Source organism: Chlamydotis macqueenii, chromosome 7 (assembly GCF_036417535.1).
Source record: "Chlamydotis macqueenii isolate bChlMac1 chromosome 7, bChlMac1.mat, whole genome shotgun sequence".
Taxonomy (NCBI): domain Eukaryota; kingdom Metazoa; phylum Chordata; class Aves; order Otidiformes; family Otididae; genus Chlamydotis; species Chlamydotis macqueenii.
The window spans coordinates 37,365,392-37,382,891 of NC_141562.1; the positions used below are offsets into that span (position 1 = coordinate 37,365,392).

Here is a 17,500-nt window from a genome sequence, read left to right on the forward strand (position 1 = left end):
CCTTCAAAGCCCATCCAGTCCAACCCCCCTGCCAGGAGCAGGGACATCTCCAACCAGATCAGGTTGCTCACAGCCCCGTCCAACCTGGCCTGGAATGGTTCCAGGGATGGGGCATCCACCACCTCTCTGGGCAACCTGGGCCAGTGTTCCACCACCCTCAGTGTAAAAAGTTTTTTCCTAATATCCAGTCTGAATCTACCTCCCTCTATTTTGAAACCATTACCCCTTGTCCTGTCACAACAGGCCCTGCTGAAAATTTTTTTCCTGTCTTTCCTCAGATGTAAACTAAAGTAGTATGGCATCTTTACCTCTGATGTGATCAATTATTTCTAACATTTTTCTCTGAAACATCAATTAGTGAAAACCTCAGTCAAATCATGCCAGAGCTGAAATACTAAAAAAAAAAAAGTAGAAGCAGTTACACTTCAAATAAATGTTAGGCATCAATTGCACGCAATTTCCTGGCTGTTTAATTTTGTTTGTGCAGTTTTGGAGGACCTGACCTAGCTTGCTGGAATAATCTCTGCACAGCCCTAGCAAAAAGTGATGGTGACCTGGCAAAAACCACAGCACTGCTCTACTAGTCTTAGACTCCAGATAATTATAGATATTTTAACAATTAAAAAAAAAAATCAGCATTGGAAATGGACGACTCAATTATATTTTACTGTTATATTTAGCAAGCAAGATGCAGTATAAATTAGGAAGAATATGTAGAAAAACAATTTAATAAATACAAGAAGAAAAGTACTTATATCCTCCAGTACGTGGAGTTTATAGTCTTGTGCAATGTAATTATATTTGTATGAGCATAATAAACTGTGGAAAGTCAGACAGCAGTGTGTGATAACAGGGTGTGTAATTCTGGTGATGCACGCCACAGCTGAAATACTGAAGGTAACCTCGCAGTTTGTGTAGCAGAGACAAGAGTGGAAGGGTGTTTTGCTTTGTGGGTGTGTTTTTAAGTGAAGGACTGGAAGGCTACCTAAAAACTGAAAAAAAAAAAAAAAAAAACCAAGGTGCTCCCAGATGATACTACTGCAATCTGCAATTTAAACATCTTTTTTTTCTTCCATTTTCCATGCCCATGAACTGCACGATCCCGGTGATTCCTTTAACGTGCCCATTCCCTCTTCTTTGATGCCGGCACTGGAGCGACGCTGTGAGCGGAGCACTCCCGCACATCTCCAAGCTCTGCATCCCGCTTCCTTTTGCAGCTTCTTCAGCAGCCTCAGAGATTGAAGAAGGACCCCTAGCAAAGTCCAGGTAATTCCAGTTTTAAATCCTGGAGGGATTTCAGCCAAGTTCCAAGTCTTGGCTTTTCCAGAGCAGAGGACTGTGTGTGGTTGATGTCCCGGGAGCCTGGAGCACAGGATGGAGTTTTCACATCTATTGCAAAGCTCGTCATTTCCCTGTGTTTCCTATGTCGCTTCCCAGCCCATGACCTAAATAATGAGTAGAAGATATTAAACCTGGGCTTTAACTTAAGAGCTGACTGCACCCACAGGAGAAATTAAAGCACAGTGTTGGGTTGTGATGGAAGGTAAGCAAGCAGTGAAATTATAGGAGATTCTTAGTTTAAGCTTCTGCCAGAAAGAGGAAATTTTGAGCAATATTTTGTTGTTCTTTATTGCTCTTTCTCCTCTAAAACCAGTCTCATACCTCCACGGTATTTAGACCCAGCCTTGTCCTATTTTGGCTTATTGATTTGTTATTTTGTAATAAAATATGTGTAGTATTAATTTTTTCTAATAAAATACGTGTAGATGTGGCATTTCAGGACATGGTTTAGTGGACATGGTGGTGTAGGGTTGATGGTTGGACTTGATGATGTTGGAGATCTTTTCCAGCCTTAAAGATTCTATTTAAATTTAAAAAAAAAAAAACAACTTATCTAACCTTAATTCCTTATTCCTTGCTATTAAACCTGTTTTTACCCAAACTAGCATTTCCCAGCTCTTATTGGAATTTCTCCACCATTAAGTCTTGTGGGGTTTTGCGTGCAGTGTCAGGATCATGGTACCAGAGAAAACCTTGGGCAAGGAAGGTGGCGGAGCTCTAACATCTTGGTGAAGCATAAGTCCTGAACTGCTCATTGCTATGAGACTGCAAATGGAGACAGCACCCGCCAACCCTCTGTGGCTGGTTTGTGGCTACCTGATGGCTACTGGTGCTCCTTCTGTAAGTATTGCACGTGTTCTTCCGTAAAATAGAAAAAAGGAAAAAAAATCCAAATTTGCAAGAATTGACTCTAAATAGATTCTCTCAGTCCTTGAATAATCCCATCTCCTTTGGTTATAGATCCTTTGTCTCATCTCAGCCGGTTCATTCACCGGCTCGTAATATGCCAGCAGATTTAAACCTTGTGTCCTTTGCTGAGGAGTGAGATGCTTTAGCTGTACCTGCCTTTACTCTTTCGGGGAGGATTTGGTTGATGTTGGACAATGAGGTATTTTATATTGGGTTTAGCTCTGCGAAATTTCAGCTAATACCATAAAAGAGTTAATTGATTTCCGCAGGTTGCAGTCTAAGTTTATCCCGTGTCAGGATTTTCTCCTGGCGCTGCTCGTAGACAAGGTGATAATCTTGTATCTGAAGGCAAACATATAGAATACATTTCAGTGATCCCATGGAGCGGTTTCCCGGGCAACTGTAACATCTTCATCCACAGCAGGGTGCAGGGCTTGCCTGGCCAGCTCCTCTTCACGCCGGAGAGCCTGCAATTGGCAAACGTGCCTCGCCGTGCTTTGTGGAGGGTAAAAAAAGCCAATATGGTTTGGATGAGTTTTGGATATTTTCTCGTGAAGTTAAGGTCATTTGTGGATCTGGTATTGTCCAGAATAAAGAGAATTTGTCTGCTTGGGTTGGAAAGCCGGCCGCAACCTGGATGGGCAATGGCTTCTGTGAAGACAGTGGGACACACTGCTCAGGGTCCAGAGATGGGCAGGTGGAGCAGGATCTACCCCTTTCTAAAGAGAAATATTAGCGATACAGGAGACAAAAACCCCACAAGGCTAAAATCAGGAAGGGGAGAATTGAAAGATCACTTTATGCAGGGGAGAAAAAAAAAAAAAAGTAGTAAATACCTTTTGTTCTTCTACTGCGTTCATTCTCATGGAAAATGGGACTGACCTCAGAAGGACAGCAGAGAACATGAAGTCCACATGAACACGGTGTGCTCTTCTTCAAAATTCCATCCCCAGCCCCTGTTTATGCTACGCCACCCCAATACCCATCAGCGGGGCTTTGGGAAGGGTTGTAGGTTAGAAAATAGCCCTGGGAAATTCAAAGTTATCAGGCTCTGTGCTTCCTGTCTCTGACATTCGGAGCAGAAATAGCCAGCTTACAGCTCATGAGCTACAGGGATTGCAAAGCAATTTGATGTGGCTTAAGAACATCGTGCGCGATTTGGCGCTGAGAACTCCCACGTTGGCTCTGAGACGCGCACCAAGAAACCACAGCAGGGCCGCGCTGCGAATCGTTCCAGGGAAATGGGAAATCTTTGGGTTGCGCCTGTCGGTCACGTCTTTGATGCGCGGTTATCGGTACGCGAGCGAGCTTGGTACGCCCGCGGTATAGATGTGCCCTAAGGCCGCAACACTTTCAACCATCACTTTCAACCAGCACACATAAAAAGACTTTGCCCTTGTATCAGAAGCCTGCAATGAGTTGAATCAGAGTATTTTTAGCTCCTGTCCTGTTGGCTTAGATGATGCTGGTATTATGAAATTTGGCAAGGCAGAGAGCTGTAGGGTTATTTGAGTTCCAAGGGATCTCTTACACGTAACGCGGTCGTGTTGTTCCTGCTGCGGTAAAGAGACCGGGAACTGCGTGAGCTTCGCTTAGTTGCTCATTCATAATTTGTTGTGCTAGTCTGGAGCATCTCGGATCTCAAGAAGGGGAGGCCCACGCCGGGCGCTGGAGCCCTGTGCAGAGATCCCTGAGCTACTGGAGATGATGCTCACCAGGAGAAGCATCATCTTGTCCCCAGGGCGCGGTCCCTACGCCCATAAACCCCGCTGGGGCAGCCTGGGTCCCACCGCACTCACGAGCTGATTCGGTGCTGAGGACCGGGCGAGTGGTGCTTGTGGTGCTTCCATCAAGTGTTAATTCAAGCTCGCTGCTGCACAGTCCATCAGCTCCCCGTACTTCTTGCTTTTAAAAGGAGGCCCCCAGCCCCTTTGAAAGTTATACCCTGTCTATCTTCGCTCCTCACAGCTGGGACTTGCTCAGCCTTTATTGAAAAGTGCAATATTGAAGTCCATCGTGTAATTTTTTTCAGCGTACTTGTGTGATGGGAATTGGGTTTAAAAGCATGAACTTTTTACTGCTCAAATGAAAGAGCTGGCTGTCAGCAGGCAGGCCCTTTGGAAGGAAAAAAGAGTCACCGGGGGTTTTGTGGACTACATGTTTGCTTCTGGGAGTCAATATAGTGTCAAGCTGAATGGAGAGCTGGTCCTTTTCATGTACTGTGTCTGCATCACTTTTCCTGTGAGACTGGAGCAACGAGACTCTGTAGGAAGCAGCTAGAGAACATCCACCGTCCTTTCCACGGAGAACAATCCTGGTCTTCAGCATCTGTGGCCTCTCCTCTTCCCCTGAGAGTGAGGTTGTATTGGCTTTTCTAATACTGGATTTGGTGTTTATTCACAGTAATCTGTGCTCTTGATTAAGGAGGAGCAGTTGGTTACCTCCCAAGTTAGCAGCTCTGGGAAGAGGTGCAGTTTGAATAAAAAAAAAACAAAACTCTGAAGACCCTGATGCTAAAAGGGGAATTCACAAGGTGGAGACAGGGAGAGGGATGAAGTTCATGAAGTAGGTATTAATGAAAGAGATAGAAGAATAAGTGAGGCAGATAAAACATCTTGAGTTGTATCGCATGCTAAAACATAATTGGGTGTGAGGAAACACTTGCAGAGAGCAAGAAAAAAATCCAGTCAGCTGCAACAGGTTTTCAGTGAGAAACTCCAAACTTCTGTCTTTTGGCGTGTGATGTTTTTGGATGAAGCCTTTTATAAGAGGAGGAGCACACGAGGGGAAATCAAGCTCCTTGGTAGCTTATGTTCAGACAAAAGTCCTGTCAGCTTGAGCACCGAACTGGATGACAGCAATGTTTCTTCTCTCCTACCTGAGGACCTTTATAAGCAACAAGAGTCACCAAGTAACGACCCTGGGCCGGCATTTTGCAAGGCAGTGAAGCTCCTCGCCATCAGTCATGAAGTACCAAGGGTACCGAGCGGTACCCAAAGCCTGGGTACTGACTCTGTGTCTTGACTGCCTGTAGAGCAAGCCAAGCTCATAATTTTATTTTCTCTTCCTCCCAGCAAATTTGAAAGCACAGGTATATTCACAAACGTAAATCTTGCTCTAGTGTTCAGTGCCCATTTGCTTTCTCGTTAGTAGGTCATTACAGAGAAGACCCTTCCTACAAAAAGGCTTTTGTGGAAGAGGACAGCACCTTTAAAGAGGCTGCAATATCCTTGTTTATTTATGTAGCACAGCCAAGTAGAAAGAAAATAGCAGCAAATTAGAAGAGCATGAGGAACAGATGGAAAATGCTCTGCATTTTGGAGAAAAAAAGGTGTGTCCTCTCACCTCCTGCAAATGATGGCTGCTGCTCCAGATGCAGCCACTTCCTAAAGGTACTTTAGGTCTCGTGTCACAAATTTAAACTGGCATCTTACCCTTCTCCAGAAATGCCAAGAGCTAATCTGTGGAACAGCTGAGATTTCTCCCTCGCAAATGTTGCCTGTTCAGAAGGAAACGAGCCACCCCTGAGTTGTGATTTGGATATTTTCTCATAATTCTGTGCCAAGGTAACTTTGCTTCTCTCCCGGCTGATCAGACCAGGGCTGTTTGTAGATGAAATGAGACGGTTGGCAGATGTTTTCCATCCAGCTGACCTGTTTTCCACTGTGAAGGTCACTCCAGATTGTGTAAAAGTCTGCTCAGGTGAGAGCAGCTGACCCCTTTCTGTCCAATCTGTAGATGGTGAGTGTCCTGATGAGCATTTGGCATCCTGTGTCCCTCTCTGACCTTGCAGTTCCTACAGGTCCACAGGTTGGTGTCCCACGTTTTGCCCCCACACCGTAATTGTTTCATTGGGTTTTCTGTGCCCCCGTGACTAACTTTTGCCCTGCGTCACTCCCTTCTTTTCCATTCCAAATGACACAGTGCTTGTTGGTATGACATCTCAAGGACTTAGAGAGCAGAAAAAAAATTCTGTAGAGGAAAATATGCAAACTTGCTTGAGCCAGAATATTTTGTTGGCATCTTAGCATAATAAAAAATATCTGTTATGTTTTCCTCGTCTGTCTTAGCCTTATCCACTGGAGAACCCTGAGATACAGCGCAATAACGTGTTAAAAATGATGCCCTTCAAAGCCACCCAACTCCTTCTCCCTATTCCCTGCTCTTTATACTATTTATGTTAGCTTTCCTTGACTCCTTTAAAGTCTGATCCCTTTAAAGTTTGATCTCCTCTTCTCAAGTCACATCAGACTTTCCCACATCCTTTTCTCCTCAAAAAAAAAAACTTTGCCTTTTCTTGTCTATCTAGGCTCTTTTCTCTTTCTTGCTTCTCCTTCAACAGCTATTCAGGCTGTCTCAGATCATCGAGATCTTGGTTACATCTGAGCAGAAATTGGGTTTCAGCTTTGACAGGTGTCTTTTTAGCTCAGCGCTGACATCTTTTCTCAGGCAGCAACTTCCTGTAGGAGAAATTTCTGAATGCATAAATTACGTTGGCATGCACAAATAAGCGTAGCAAAAATGTTAATTACCGCCACTTTTCAGTTGCTGAGTCTCCCCTTAATGGGTTGAGCAAGTTTTGTCTGCTCTGCTTTTTTTTTTTTTCTTTTTCTCCAGATAAATTATCAACTGACTTTAACATGTGGTGGTGGTGCACAGAGAATAATGAGAGCTTGTTTTTCATGTCATTGTACTTCATGCAGATTGTTTTTCTGAGGGCATGCTAGGGATTCTGACAGAAATGCAAGAGCATCTATAAATCAGAAATATTTTCTGCCATGTTTAAATATGTTTTCGCCAAAAGCGTTATTCTTGTCATTTCCCATAGAAAATGGCGTGAACGTGGTAGTGCCAGCCGAGATCGTGTGGACATTTGTGCGCTTGGCAGAGGGCTTGCAAGGTGTGGTCTGTGGGAGATGACGGCGTTGGACGCCGCAGGCTCGGGTTCTACGTCACTGCACAAATTGACGCCATCAGCAGCTCTGCCCCGTGCCGCGGAGCGGGACTGGCAGGCCCAGATAAGGAAACTCATGCTGTCTGCGCCCACATCGTCTCTCTGAATGCTGACTGCAACCAGGAAAAAGAACATGTATAATTATAGATGATCCTGAGGATGGTGACTATGATGCAGCCAACAGCTCCTGTCTGAGGTAGGATCAAAAAATGTGATTTTAAATCTAATTTCTACTTATGGCATGGGGGATCAGACTGCAGCTTCATCCCCTTTGCTGTGACAGTGATGTGCTCGATGATGCAGGAGTGCTTTGAAATTTATCTTAGATATTAGGAAAAAACTTATTTATTGAAAAAAAGTTTTGAAATCTATCTTAGATATTAGGAAAATTTTTTTTACGCTGAGGGTGGTGGAGCACTGGCCCAGGTTGCCCAGAGAGGCGGTGGATGCCCCATCCCTGGAAACATTCCAGGCCAGCTTGGCCGGGGCTCTGAGCAACCTGATCTGGTTGGAGATGTCCCTGCTCCTGGCAGGGGGGTTGGACTGGATGGGCTTTGAAAGGTCCCTTCCCACCCAAACCAGTCTGTGATTCTAAATCAGATGGCAACCTGGACCCTGAGGTTCATGTTACTTGTAGGTCCACAAATCCCACCCCCTGCTCCTTATGTAGTTCTTAACACTGCGTGCTTTCTTGCCCACCTCCTAGCTGCCGGACGGCTGTCTGGGCAAAGCAAGCCAACCAAAATGCCGTTATGGAGCGGGAGGCAGGAGTGGAAGTGCTGCTTCTTGCTTCAGTGCCTCTTTGATTTCCTTTTTCTCCTCCTAGATCAAACCTGTGTGTCAGAAGGTGCGTGGCTGGAGCCTTAACCACTGCTAACGGAGGCTTAGGGGGGGAATGATGTCTGAGTGGAATTGCATTGAAAATTAGGTTGTAAAAAGGAAGGAGCCAATACGGGCCTCGATGGACTCACAAAATATGCACCTGACCTTTGAGGAGACTATGGCACCCTCCACAGAGAGCACTCCTGCCCAAAAGTAAATAACGCAGGAGAGGCTCCGGCCCGCGGGCACGAGTGCCGCATGCTTGTGGGGTGCTCAGGGACGGTCAGACATTGCCTGGCCAAACATCCGAGGGCAAGAGGGGAGGCAAGAGCTGCACCATTTGGCCTGACAACCCCTTACCCTGGCAGCCAGGGACAGGCCTTTTCTGAAGCACAACCAAAGTCAAGTGTTGCATCTACAGCAACTTCTGGGGCTCCTTTGTTCCTCTGTAGACGAGATCCCAGTGGTGAAAGCAAAGGGTTTGGTTGCGTCCCCTTGCTGGTAGTGAGAACACGGCAATAACGACCGGAGGAACAAACTCGCTTTCTGACTTCTGTTTTTCTTCTGTCTTTGTATCTTGCTGGGATTTTCTATTATCACTGAGCCAGGAAGAGATTTATAGGCTGTGAGAACGATTAATTTCCATTTTGCAGCTTGCTCTGATCTCAAACCAAACCGTCCTGGCTCTTTGGTTTCTTGATGTTCTTGAAAGCAAGAAAAAAAATTGAGCTCAGAGCAAAATTTCCAGGCAATGGTCTCCAAAACGAGCTATGCTGAGGCTTCCCCGTGAACATCCAAGAGGGGAACAACGAGATTCAGCCCCTTGCCTTTATCCAGACTGGTACCCTGCCGTGCTTTTACAATGTTTGGGGTGATACCAATGGACCATGCAGATAGTCTTTGGTGTATGCTTCTGGTTTTATTGTTTTATTCCCTTAGCAAAGGCACACAATGCCAGTTTAAACACTTTAGATTTATAACTGTGATGGAGGAGGGAAGTATGATGTTCTCAAACTTATAGGTCAATTAACCTTATTAAGTTGCAAGTTTTGATAGGCTTATTGGCATCCTTGTGGTTTTTTTTCCTGTGTTTTCCGTGAGGAACCAAATGAGAGCGCAGCAAGGTGCAACACGCTATCCCTTTAACAAAGAAAGCAGGAGGGAAGAGGCGATGGCGTTGGCTTTGCAGGGAAGTGGAAGATATTGCTGCTAATTTAGCCTCATAAAATGCAAATTTTATGGATGCTGGGAATTTTTATTATGGTTCTTAATGATTCATGCGACCTATGATACCTGAAGTGAACCTTAGCTGAGAGCAAGGCCTCAGACGGGGTGCTCCGCAGACAGAGCAGAAGACAGAAATGTCAATTGCCACTTGTTCCGTTAAACCTGATTCATCCAAACCTGAAGTGGGAATAACTCGAATGTGTCTAAATCTCCATATACACTCGATGCATGCAAATCACAGTTGTGGTGTGTTAAATTGCATCCTGAATAGCTAGGAAAAAAAAAAATAAACTCAAGGAAGTGAGAAGCAAATGTAAGGACTTACTTCTTCGCTGTTTCAGGTTCACGGAGGTGGGCAAACCCCTCAAGCCCAGTTCTGGTGATTTCCCAATGACCTGTACCCACCTAACTGCCATCTGCATCTGCCTCGTGCAAGAGGAGTTTGTGGCTGCTCAGCTGGTCAAAGCCTTTGAAAAGGTGGAATCTGCTCTTGGATTTTGTGAGGGAAAAACCCAAACGTTTCTTGCCTCTCTCCTCTCAAAGTTAGGTCCTATGGACCACAGTCTGTCATAGGTGACTTTTAGGCAGAGCTGGAAACAGAAAGCAGGCTGAAGAATTTTGCTAAGGAAGATCTTACTGTGAGCATTTATAATCTGACCATAAATGAAATGCATGCGAACCCTCAGCTTAACCATTATTTTCTTCCTAGTGTTCAAACCAGATGCAACTGGTTTTCCAAAGTGTTTGGGAGATTTGCTGCTGTATGCGCCTCTTTCCCACCCACTGCGTGAAACATCCTTAACAAGTGTATTTGATCATCTTTTTGTCCTTCCTTAGAAAGTCAGAAAAGAGCTGTCTTCCCATGTTGTTCAAAGTGTCTGTAATCTGCTGCTTTGCTCTGGGCTCCACAACGCTTCCTCCAATCCGACATGCGCGGTCATCTCCTTGGGGTCCCCTGGGAGCTGCTTGGTGGCCTCGCTTGGCTGTCTTCTCACCACCCGCTCGTGCTGAAGGTGCCTACAGAGAAAAGCTCCGGGCACCTCTTATGTCCAAAGCTTTTGAGCTAGAAATGTGTCCAAATCCACTGTTTTAAAGGGATGTGATAACGGTAAGCATGGGAGGGACTGACCAGGAACAATGGGAAGTCACCAGGGACTCAAACAACTCCCGATTTTTTAAAAAATAAGTCAATATTGCACCAAAGGTTACTCAGAGAGTCTAAGGTACAAGCTCATGAACCTAGAAATCCTAAGCTTTAGTCACAAGCCTTGTCTTGTCCCTCATCTTCCACAAATAACGTTGCGTGAAGGTTAATTTTGTATTAAAATGGAGTTAAACTAAATGCAGATACAATGAAAGCTGACGCTAAACTACGCTTAAGCAGAATCCAACCCGACGTGCTTTTCATTGCCGTGAAGCACGGGCTAATCCGCTTATCGGTTGAAGTTGGAGGTCCTGTACGAGTCGGAACGGGATGTTCAATTCAAACGAAAGGATTTTCTCTCTGAATAAGAGGACACACACTGAATATGCAAATAGTCAAATGTTCTCTTGACAGTTTTTATAAACGAATTGCTTACTGTGGTGTTTAAATGAGGCTAATTTCATCTTCTATTTCTGTAGCCATGTTGGTCCTGAAGAATCTGAAGTACTCTACCAGCAACTACAAATATGTTCTTTATAAAAGTCATTTAAGAGTCACTGGATTATATCAACCACTGACATGATCAGCACCGGCGCATACAGTGATGATGAAAATATTCATCTGCAATCTGAGATCAAATTATGAATTTTCCTATAGAAAGTGTTAACGGCTCTTACATGCCACTGCGTTTCTTCTGGCCTTATCTGAAGGTTTGATTGCTTTCTACCTCCTGGAATTAAATGCACCCACATCAGGAGACTGACTGTTCCAGTTAAAGTTGCCATAATTTAGAACAGCTCAGGTCTGAAGACACAGAGTTCCCCTCTGGAGCCCTTGTACGTTGATTTTTTCAGTGTAAACACCGAAGGAAACACAATGTTTGAGGCTGCTTAGTCACTGAGGTGCATGTCTAACACTGGGTGACTGTCAAAAAAACCCCTTTAATGTTTTCATTCTAAGCAAAAAACAAATTGAAAATGATATTTTCCAGCATTTCATTGCCTGTGCAGTCTAAATTCAGAGACTTTATGGGACTCTTACTGCTTTTACAGTGCTCTGTATAGACAAACCACAGGATCCCCTAAAATATTGCACAAGTAAATTAAATGTCGCGTAATTAAATTTGTTGCAGTAACAAATGATGCTCTTAGACATTAAACATTTGCTACGTTGATGGAGTTTAACAGAATTTATTAATCCTGCAGAAGATTTGATTGAATAAACTGAACGTAGGCTAAGATATGTCGGAATGCAAGAGAATAAATTCATGTCCAAAGAACTTAAGTTCTAAGAAAAATCCTTAAAAATTGGATGCATTAGAAACTAAGCAAGTAAAAAAAAAAAAGGGGTAGGAAGGAAAAGAAAAAGCTATATTTAGGGTTACGTATTGCTGTATGTATTGTAGCTGCTCTGAGTAGAATAAGATTCTCTGAGGAACTTTCTACTTCAAGTGCACTTTTACTGTTTTTCCCTTGCAGCCAGGCTTTACAAGGTCTGAATATGATATATTGGAAGCGGTAAAAATTCTTTACGTGTATTTCTGAACTCTTTAGACCTCTGACCATATTTGCTACGATGATACAGACGTAACAGTAAACCCACTCGAGAGACATTTTAATGGGACGCTTTAAATGAGATCGGTTGGTAGGTTCGTAACGGCAGCTGAATGTGTGTTCTTGCCATTTTCCCATTTCACAAGAAGAAAAGGCCAAACAAGGACCAATTAGTCATAATAAAATCAGCTTTGATGACATTTTCACTCCTGAACTCTGGTATAAAATGGTCATCTAAGAAAGAACGGAAGGGATATGTGAGGAATTTGGTAGCATAACTGCATGGACGTACATATACACCTCTGAGTAAAAAATGATCAGGTAAAGACCCTGCAGATTACAGTAGATGGATGAAATACACACGCTTTGTGTCTTTATGTGTATGCTTGTAGTTCTGCTTGATTTTTCTTTGAAATTTTAACTGATCTCAGTTTTTCTTTGAAGTCTATACAGGTTAAACTTTGTTTTCGTTCTTTGGATCTCAATGACATTTGTGTGCTCGGGGTACCCCGTTGTCCCTTCCATGGTAAGTCATGCTCCCTACTTACTTGAAGATCAGATGCTTAATTTCCTCGAAATAGCTATTTTATTTTAATTTTTTTTTTGTTTGCTTATTTCTTTGTTGTTGGTTTTTATAAAATGAAAGAGGTTTCTTGTATTTAAGGTATCAGCTGAATATTAGTACCCAATTTTCCTGGAGTATAGCTCAATTTTTGCTTTAGTTGCTAATAAAATATGCAAGTCTCTAAAATAATCATGTGAGAAATTGTTGCATATTTAATGTAGAGTGTGGGGAGCTTTTGCTGAAATGGAAATATTGTGTGGAAAAGAGAAAAACATCCATCACCTCTCCATTTCATCTGAATTCCCAAATAGGTGCAATAAGATGTATGTATTAATTTCACTTATTGCTAGCTAGTTGATCAAGCAGGAAGATTATTTGTCACTGTTAGTGTGCAGGTAGAGGAGAAATTCTTATGTAAAGTTATGGAAAACTGTTGCATAGAATCAGTACTACAAATTTGCTTGAACTATGAAAGAAAGTAAGCCAGTTTATAAACGCAAAGTGAACAGATTACCTAAATAATGTTAATGTCTTTTCAGTTTCTGATCTCGACCAGGTTACCATGACAAATTGCTGATCAAGCTATGCACACACCATTTAAGACTTTGCTAATGTGGAATGAGATATTTTATTTCTCATGATGTCCTTTTTTTTTTGCTTTGGACAAAGACTTCTTTAGACACTGTGTTTCTTTATTGCTGTAAAATCAGCTCTTGGAACCTGGGTTCAGGTTTCTTTGTTTCCTCTGATGTGTTTTGCGTCATTATCTTCTCATTAAGGTGATCTGTCGCTAGCAGAAGTGGTGGCCACTCGTGTAGCGGTTTATTTTATTGATGTGATGTTCCCATTAGCCTTAATCTAGCCATCGCCGCCTTCCTCTGTATTGCTGTATTTTTATTTCTCTAAATGCTGAATCATCTTTCATTTCTGATCACGGATAGTTTAGACACAGCTTGTTCTGACTAGGGACATTTCTTCGTGGATCCCTTTATGGTAATGATATAATAGGTAAAATGAGTTTAATTATATATATAAATATAAATTAGTATCTTGCATGTTAAAATAGGAGTAATTTATTCAATAGTATAAGTTGGTTGTGAGACAGCAGATAAAAATTCCAAGGGGGATTTTCTCGGTGTCTACGTTTCTTGCAGAAAGTATTTCTTCTTGTTAGGGAGAAACTTCAATCTGGGGAAAAAAAAATCCCAGTCAGCGGCCAAAGGCGGCTGTGGGTTAGTGAGCCACGTGCCTGCCCGGCTGCTGAGACTGGGTCCTTGCTCTGGCTGGCAGAATCATTAATCTACCTTTTATACATGCAGAACAGAAAAAAATGTTAGGTACGAAGCAGTATCAATAAAATTAATAGCACGCCGAATTAAAACTGATTTTAATGAAGCTAGTGGCAATATTGCCACCAGTTCCAGTGAAGGCCGGTGTCAACCCCCTGCCTTTGCACGCAACTGTTTCCCCAGCGAAAAAAAATAAAGACAGCATTAGAAGTGATGGCAGAGTGTTTCTTCTAGGTAGATAATCAACAAGTTGGTAAATCACAATGAAAGACGCACATAGCAGCTACAGATATGTCAGGAAATGTTTCGTTTTAAAGTCAATGTTAATTTAAAGGCAACTTAAATTTGTAAATTTTTTACGAAGTTTACATTTCTATACTGTGAAGTGCGAGGAAAAGGAACGTGAACATAAACCTACATGGATTTTAATCCAGACTTTTAAAAATTCCCATTACTATTTTGTCATTATTAAACTTAGTCATAACTACTACCATAACTAATCCTAACCACTAGAAAGCTTCCTCCCCCAAATTTCTGCTTTACGGCTATTTTCATTTCCTCTTATCTGTCATTTAAACTGCATGGCTTCACACAAGAGACAACAAGATGCTGGTTCATTGTTAACTGAAAAAAAAAATCTCATTTTGGGCTATAAACATGCAGGCTGCTCTAGGGAAACCGTGTTACTTGTCACAACTGGTCAACGTCACAGAAAACGATTCATTTCATACCATAAACATAATTGTAATGGTATCAGTATTTTGTACCAGAAATATCACAGTTAGGTTTTCTAGAAAGCTACAAAAAAAATCTCATTTTGAATGTGACAAATCCTTAGCAAATAACAGTTCATCCTTGTCATTCTGAGCTTAAATTGTTTTTGTGTTTCTGCTTTGGTTTTTTGTACTGAACAAGTGCTGGCAAATACACAAATCCATAATTTTACCTTTTCTTATCTCTCTCTTCTCTCCTTTTTTTTTGTTGATCTTCAGAGCAGCAATCCTTTTTACTTGAATTGCCAGCTGTATGGAAAATCTGATTACTGCCTCGTCCTGCTGAATAACTGCTTAGCCAAGGTGGGCAGGAGTGAAGAACTGCCTTTTCTAAAGCCTTACCTGGAGATGCCTTTCAATAAAAGGTCCTTTCGCAACGGCGTCGGATCAGGAATTAAAAAAACTTCCTTTCGAAGAGCAAAGTCATAAACAAATGTGCAAAACCGCGCTCTCGATTTTAGCATCTGATGTTTAACCTTGCGCTTAAAATCCTTTTAACGCTTTTCTATGACAAGACCCACAGAGACAAACGTACCCGTGTCTTCGTCGTGTAAACAGATGTTTGTTTCAAAGAGCACAAGCCAAGGGGAGCAGATGGGATTGCGCAGAAAGGGCTTTGTTTCCAAAGCTACGGTATCATAAAGTTTTGTGTGGAAACGAATGTTTTCATTCGGTTGGTTCCCCTTCTTTGTAAAGCTACAGATTTAATCAGCTTGCTCTTGATTAATACAAAAAATAGTTCCGTGCTTTGAATAGATGTGTGCATGCGGCCTTATGGTATTATTCCCAACATCCCTCCTCTCCGCCGTAGAGGTGAACCCACCGGTAAGGCATGGCATTCCTGTACTTTCCTCTCCCAAATTATATTTACTTGAAGACAACTGCTTTGGCAATATTAACACAGATTTAAAGTACATTTAATTTCAGATTTCCAAAGATACAAAGGGCCACTGGTGAAAGACAGAATCAGGGCCTGCTTGTAACTTCTAGCTTCTTTTTAATACAGTTATTTAAAATTACTTTAGCATGAAATAATCTCTTGAGAAGTGTCGTCTCATTTCCAGGAGAGTCCTGGGAAATCACTCTAAGGCGGGATATCAGTGCGGCTCCCTTTGCCTCCGTTAATTGACTTACGTAGGCAACACGCATCTGATGAAAGGTGCCAAATGCGGTTCCTGCTCCTCTGCTGCGGTTGTGGCACAGGCATCAACAATGGAGTTTAAAAAAAAAAAGTCTCATTTGGTCTCAAAATATGTAAATGTGGTGTGTGGGAAAGGTCATTTGCAGAGTTACATATGTGTGAATTTTGTGGCTGTTTCCTCCAAATGCAGCTGTGGCATTGGCTTGAAAATGTTGCAGAGTGTCCACGCAATGCATTCTGAATTCAAAGCTAAGATAATAATAAATCAGTACACCGATGCTTTCTAATATTTTCTCATTAAATCTCATAACCAGGAGATCATCACCAAACCTAGAACAGGGCTGGTTGGCATCATCCCCTCCACGGTGCCCGTTCCTGTGTCTGTCACCCCTCAGCCCGCGGAGCAAAGTGGGTCCAGCACGGAGGTGTGCTAGCGTGATACTGGGTTTCTGGGCTGCAGCTGGCTAGTTGCTGGCTGATTCAAGGAGATGAAACACATTCCTGTCTACGTTTGTCCATGCTGAAACGTTTAAAGCATCACATTTTTTAAAGCTCCTTAGACACACTCCTGTTGAGTACTGTTGGTGTCTAGGTTGCTTAGCTCTTGCAGCTCTTGGTCAAGTGGCACCTAGAGACCTGCAAAAAAAGTAGAACGAAATGCTAGGTAATTAGGTAATTATTATTCTCATGCACTCTGGCTCGTGTAATGTCTGGGTGGGAGGAAGCCCGGGCCAGCAAACGCGGTGGCATTTCACTGTGGCAGGGCTTTCGCCCTCTTTCATTCTTGGCTGTTGTGACTTCAGCCGTGACAGATGTCCTGCAAATACAATTTTCCAACTCAAACACTCTCCGGCTCTGCCCAGAACTGCCCAAGTAGCAGTGGTCTCATGCCTTTGGCCGTGTAAAACTGAAGGGAATGACTCCTGACTTGTGCTGCCATGAGGCATTGACCCGCTAAAGACAAGTCCTGAGTGCAGAATCCCAATAGAACTTAAGGAAAAAAAGTGACATGGGTTTAATTATGCCCTTGGGCAGGCATAATGTGTGTATTCTGCATCTGTGCACATCTGTATTTAGCGGGGTAGAGGTGTTTTGTCACAGTGCAGCTGCCTGGAGTGGCTCTGGCCCGCTCCTTACGGCTCATATCACCCCCCAGCTTATTTTTCAGGGAAGAAAGAAACTGAAACAAGTCCAGATTTATCTTTGTCTCGGGCTTTCACATCCATTTTAGTTAACTTTTTTCTGCATAATCGAATACATTTCTGCCTTCGTAGCCTCTGACAAACAAGGTTGGCTGTAAGCCGACAGACGTAGCTTCAAAAATCAGCCTCCTCCTTTTCATTTATAGCACAGGTATGTGACCAACTCGTTCGGTGCTTTGGGAATTGCCTTTGAGCAGGGTATGCTCAGAAGGGATGGAGAGCCTGCAAGCATCCTGCTTGCACAGACCTTCATCCCCTTTTTTTTTGAAAGTATGGGCTGCAAGAAAAATAGCTTCTTAGCTACAGGAGAGGCCCATTATTTATGATTTAGTCATTCCTTGACAAGCCACTCCACCTTGAGGGATATGCATATACAAAGAGATGGTTCGAGGAGGCCACCACGAGCCGTAAGTCTTGCGCTCACCTAAATCACACCGAGCAAGCTTGGAAAATATAGATTATCCAGCTATCTTAAAGAAGCAATTCTGTCACCATGGGCTGATCTTGCTGTCACTACCCGCCAAAAATTCACGGCGCTTATACTGCCTTCGACATAAAATGTTAAATTCCCTTCTGAACT

At 42.9% G+C, this 17,500-nt stretch overlaps 1 protein-coding gene across 3 annotated transcripts; it reads left to right on the plus strand.

Moving 5' to 3' along the window:
- The first annotated feature begins 243 nt into the window (after nt 1-243).
- Nucleotides 244-15,956, plus strand: NPS (neuropeptide S). 3 transcript variants are annotated; one of them, XM_086752242.1, is made up of 8 exons: nt 244-1,266; nt 2,007-2,181; nt 5,404-5,581; nt 5,695-5,816; nt 5,989-6,060; nt 7,079-7,400; nt 12,395-12,476; nt 14,797-15,956. In XM_086752242.1, exons 7-8 carry the CDS (start codon nt 12,435-12,437, stop codon nt 15,004-15,006), a joined length of 252 nt encoding a protein of 83 aa, XP_086608368.1. In that variant the 5' UTR covers nt 244-1,266; nt 2,007-2,181; nt 5,404-5,581; nt 5,695-5,816; nt 5,989-6,060; nt 7,079-7,400; nt 12,395-12,434; the 3' UTR covers nt 15,007-15,956. The 3 variants fall into 3 exon arrangements, with proteins under 3 accessions (XP_086608368.1, XP_086608367.1, XP_086608366.1); XM_086752241.1 differs by lacking the exon at nt 244-1,266 and having other exon boundaries at nt 1,632-2,181; XM_086752240.1 differs by lacking the exons at nt 244-1,266; nt 2,007-2,181; nt 5,404-5,581; ... (1 more) ...; nt 5,989-6,060; nt 7,079-7,400 and adding exons at nt 11,602-11,728; nt 11,766-12,271.
- The last annotated feature ends 1,544 nt before the right edge of the window (nt 15,957-17,500 follow it).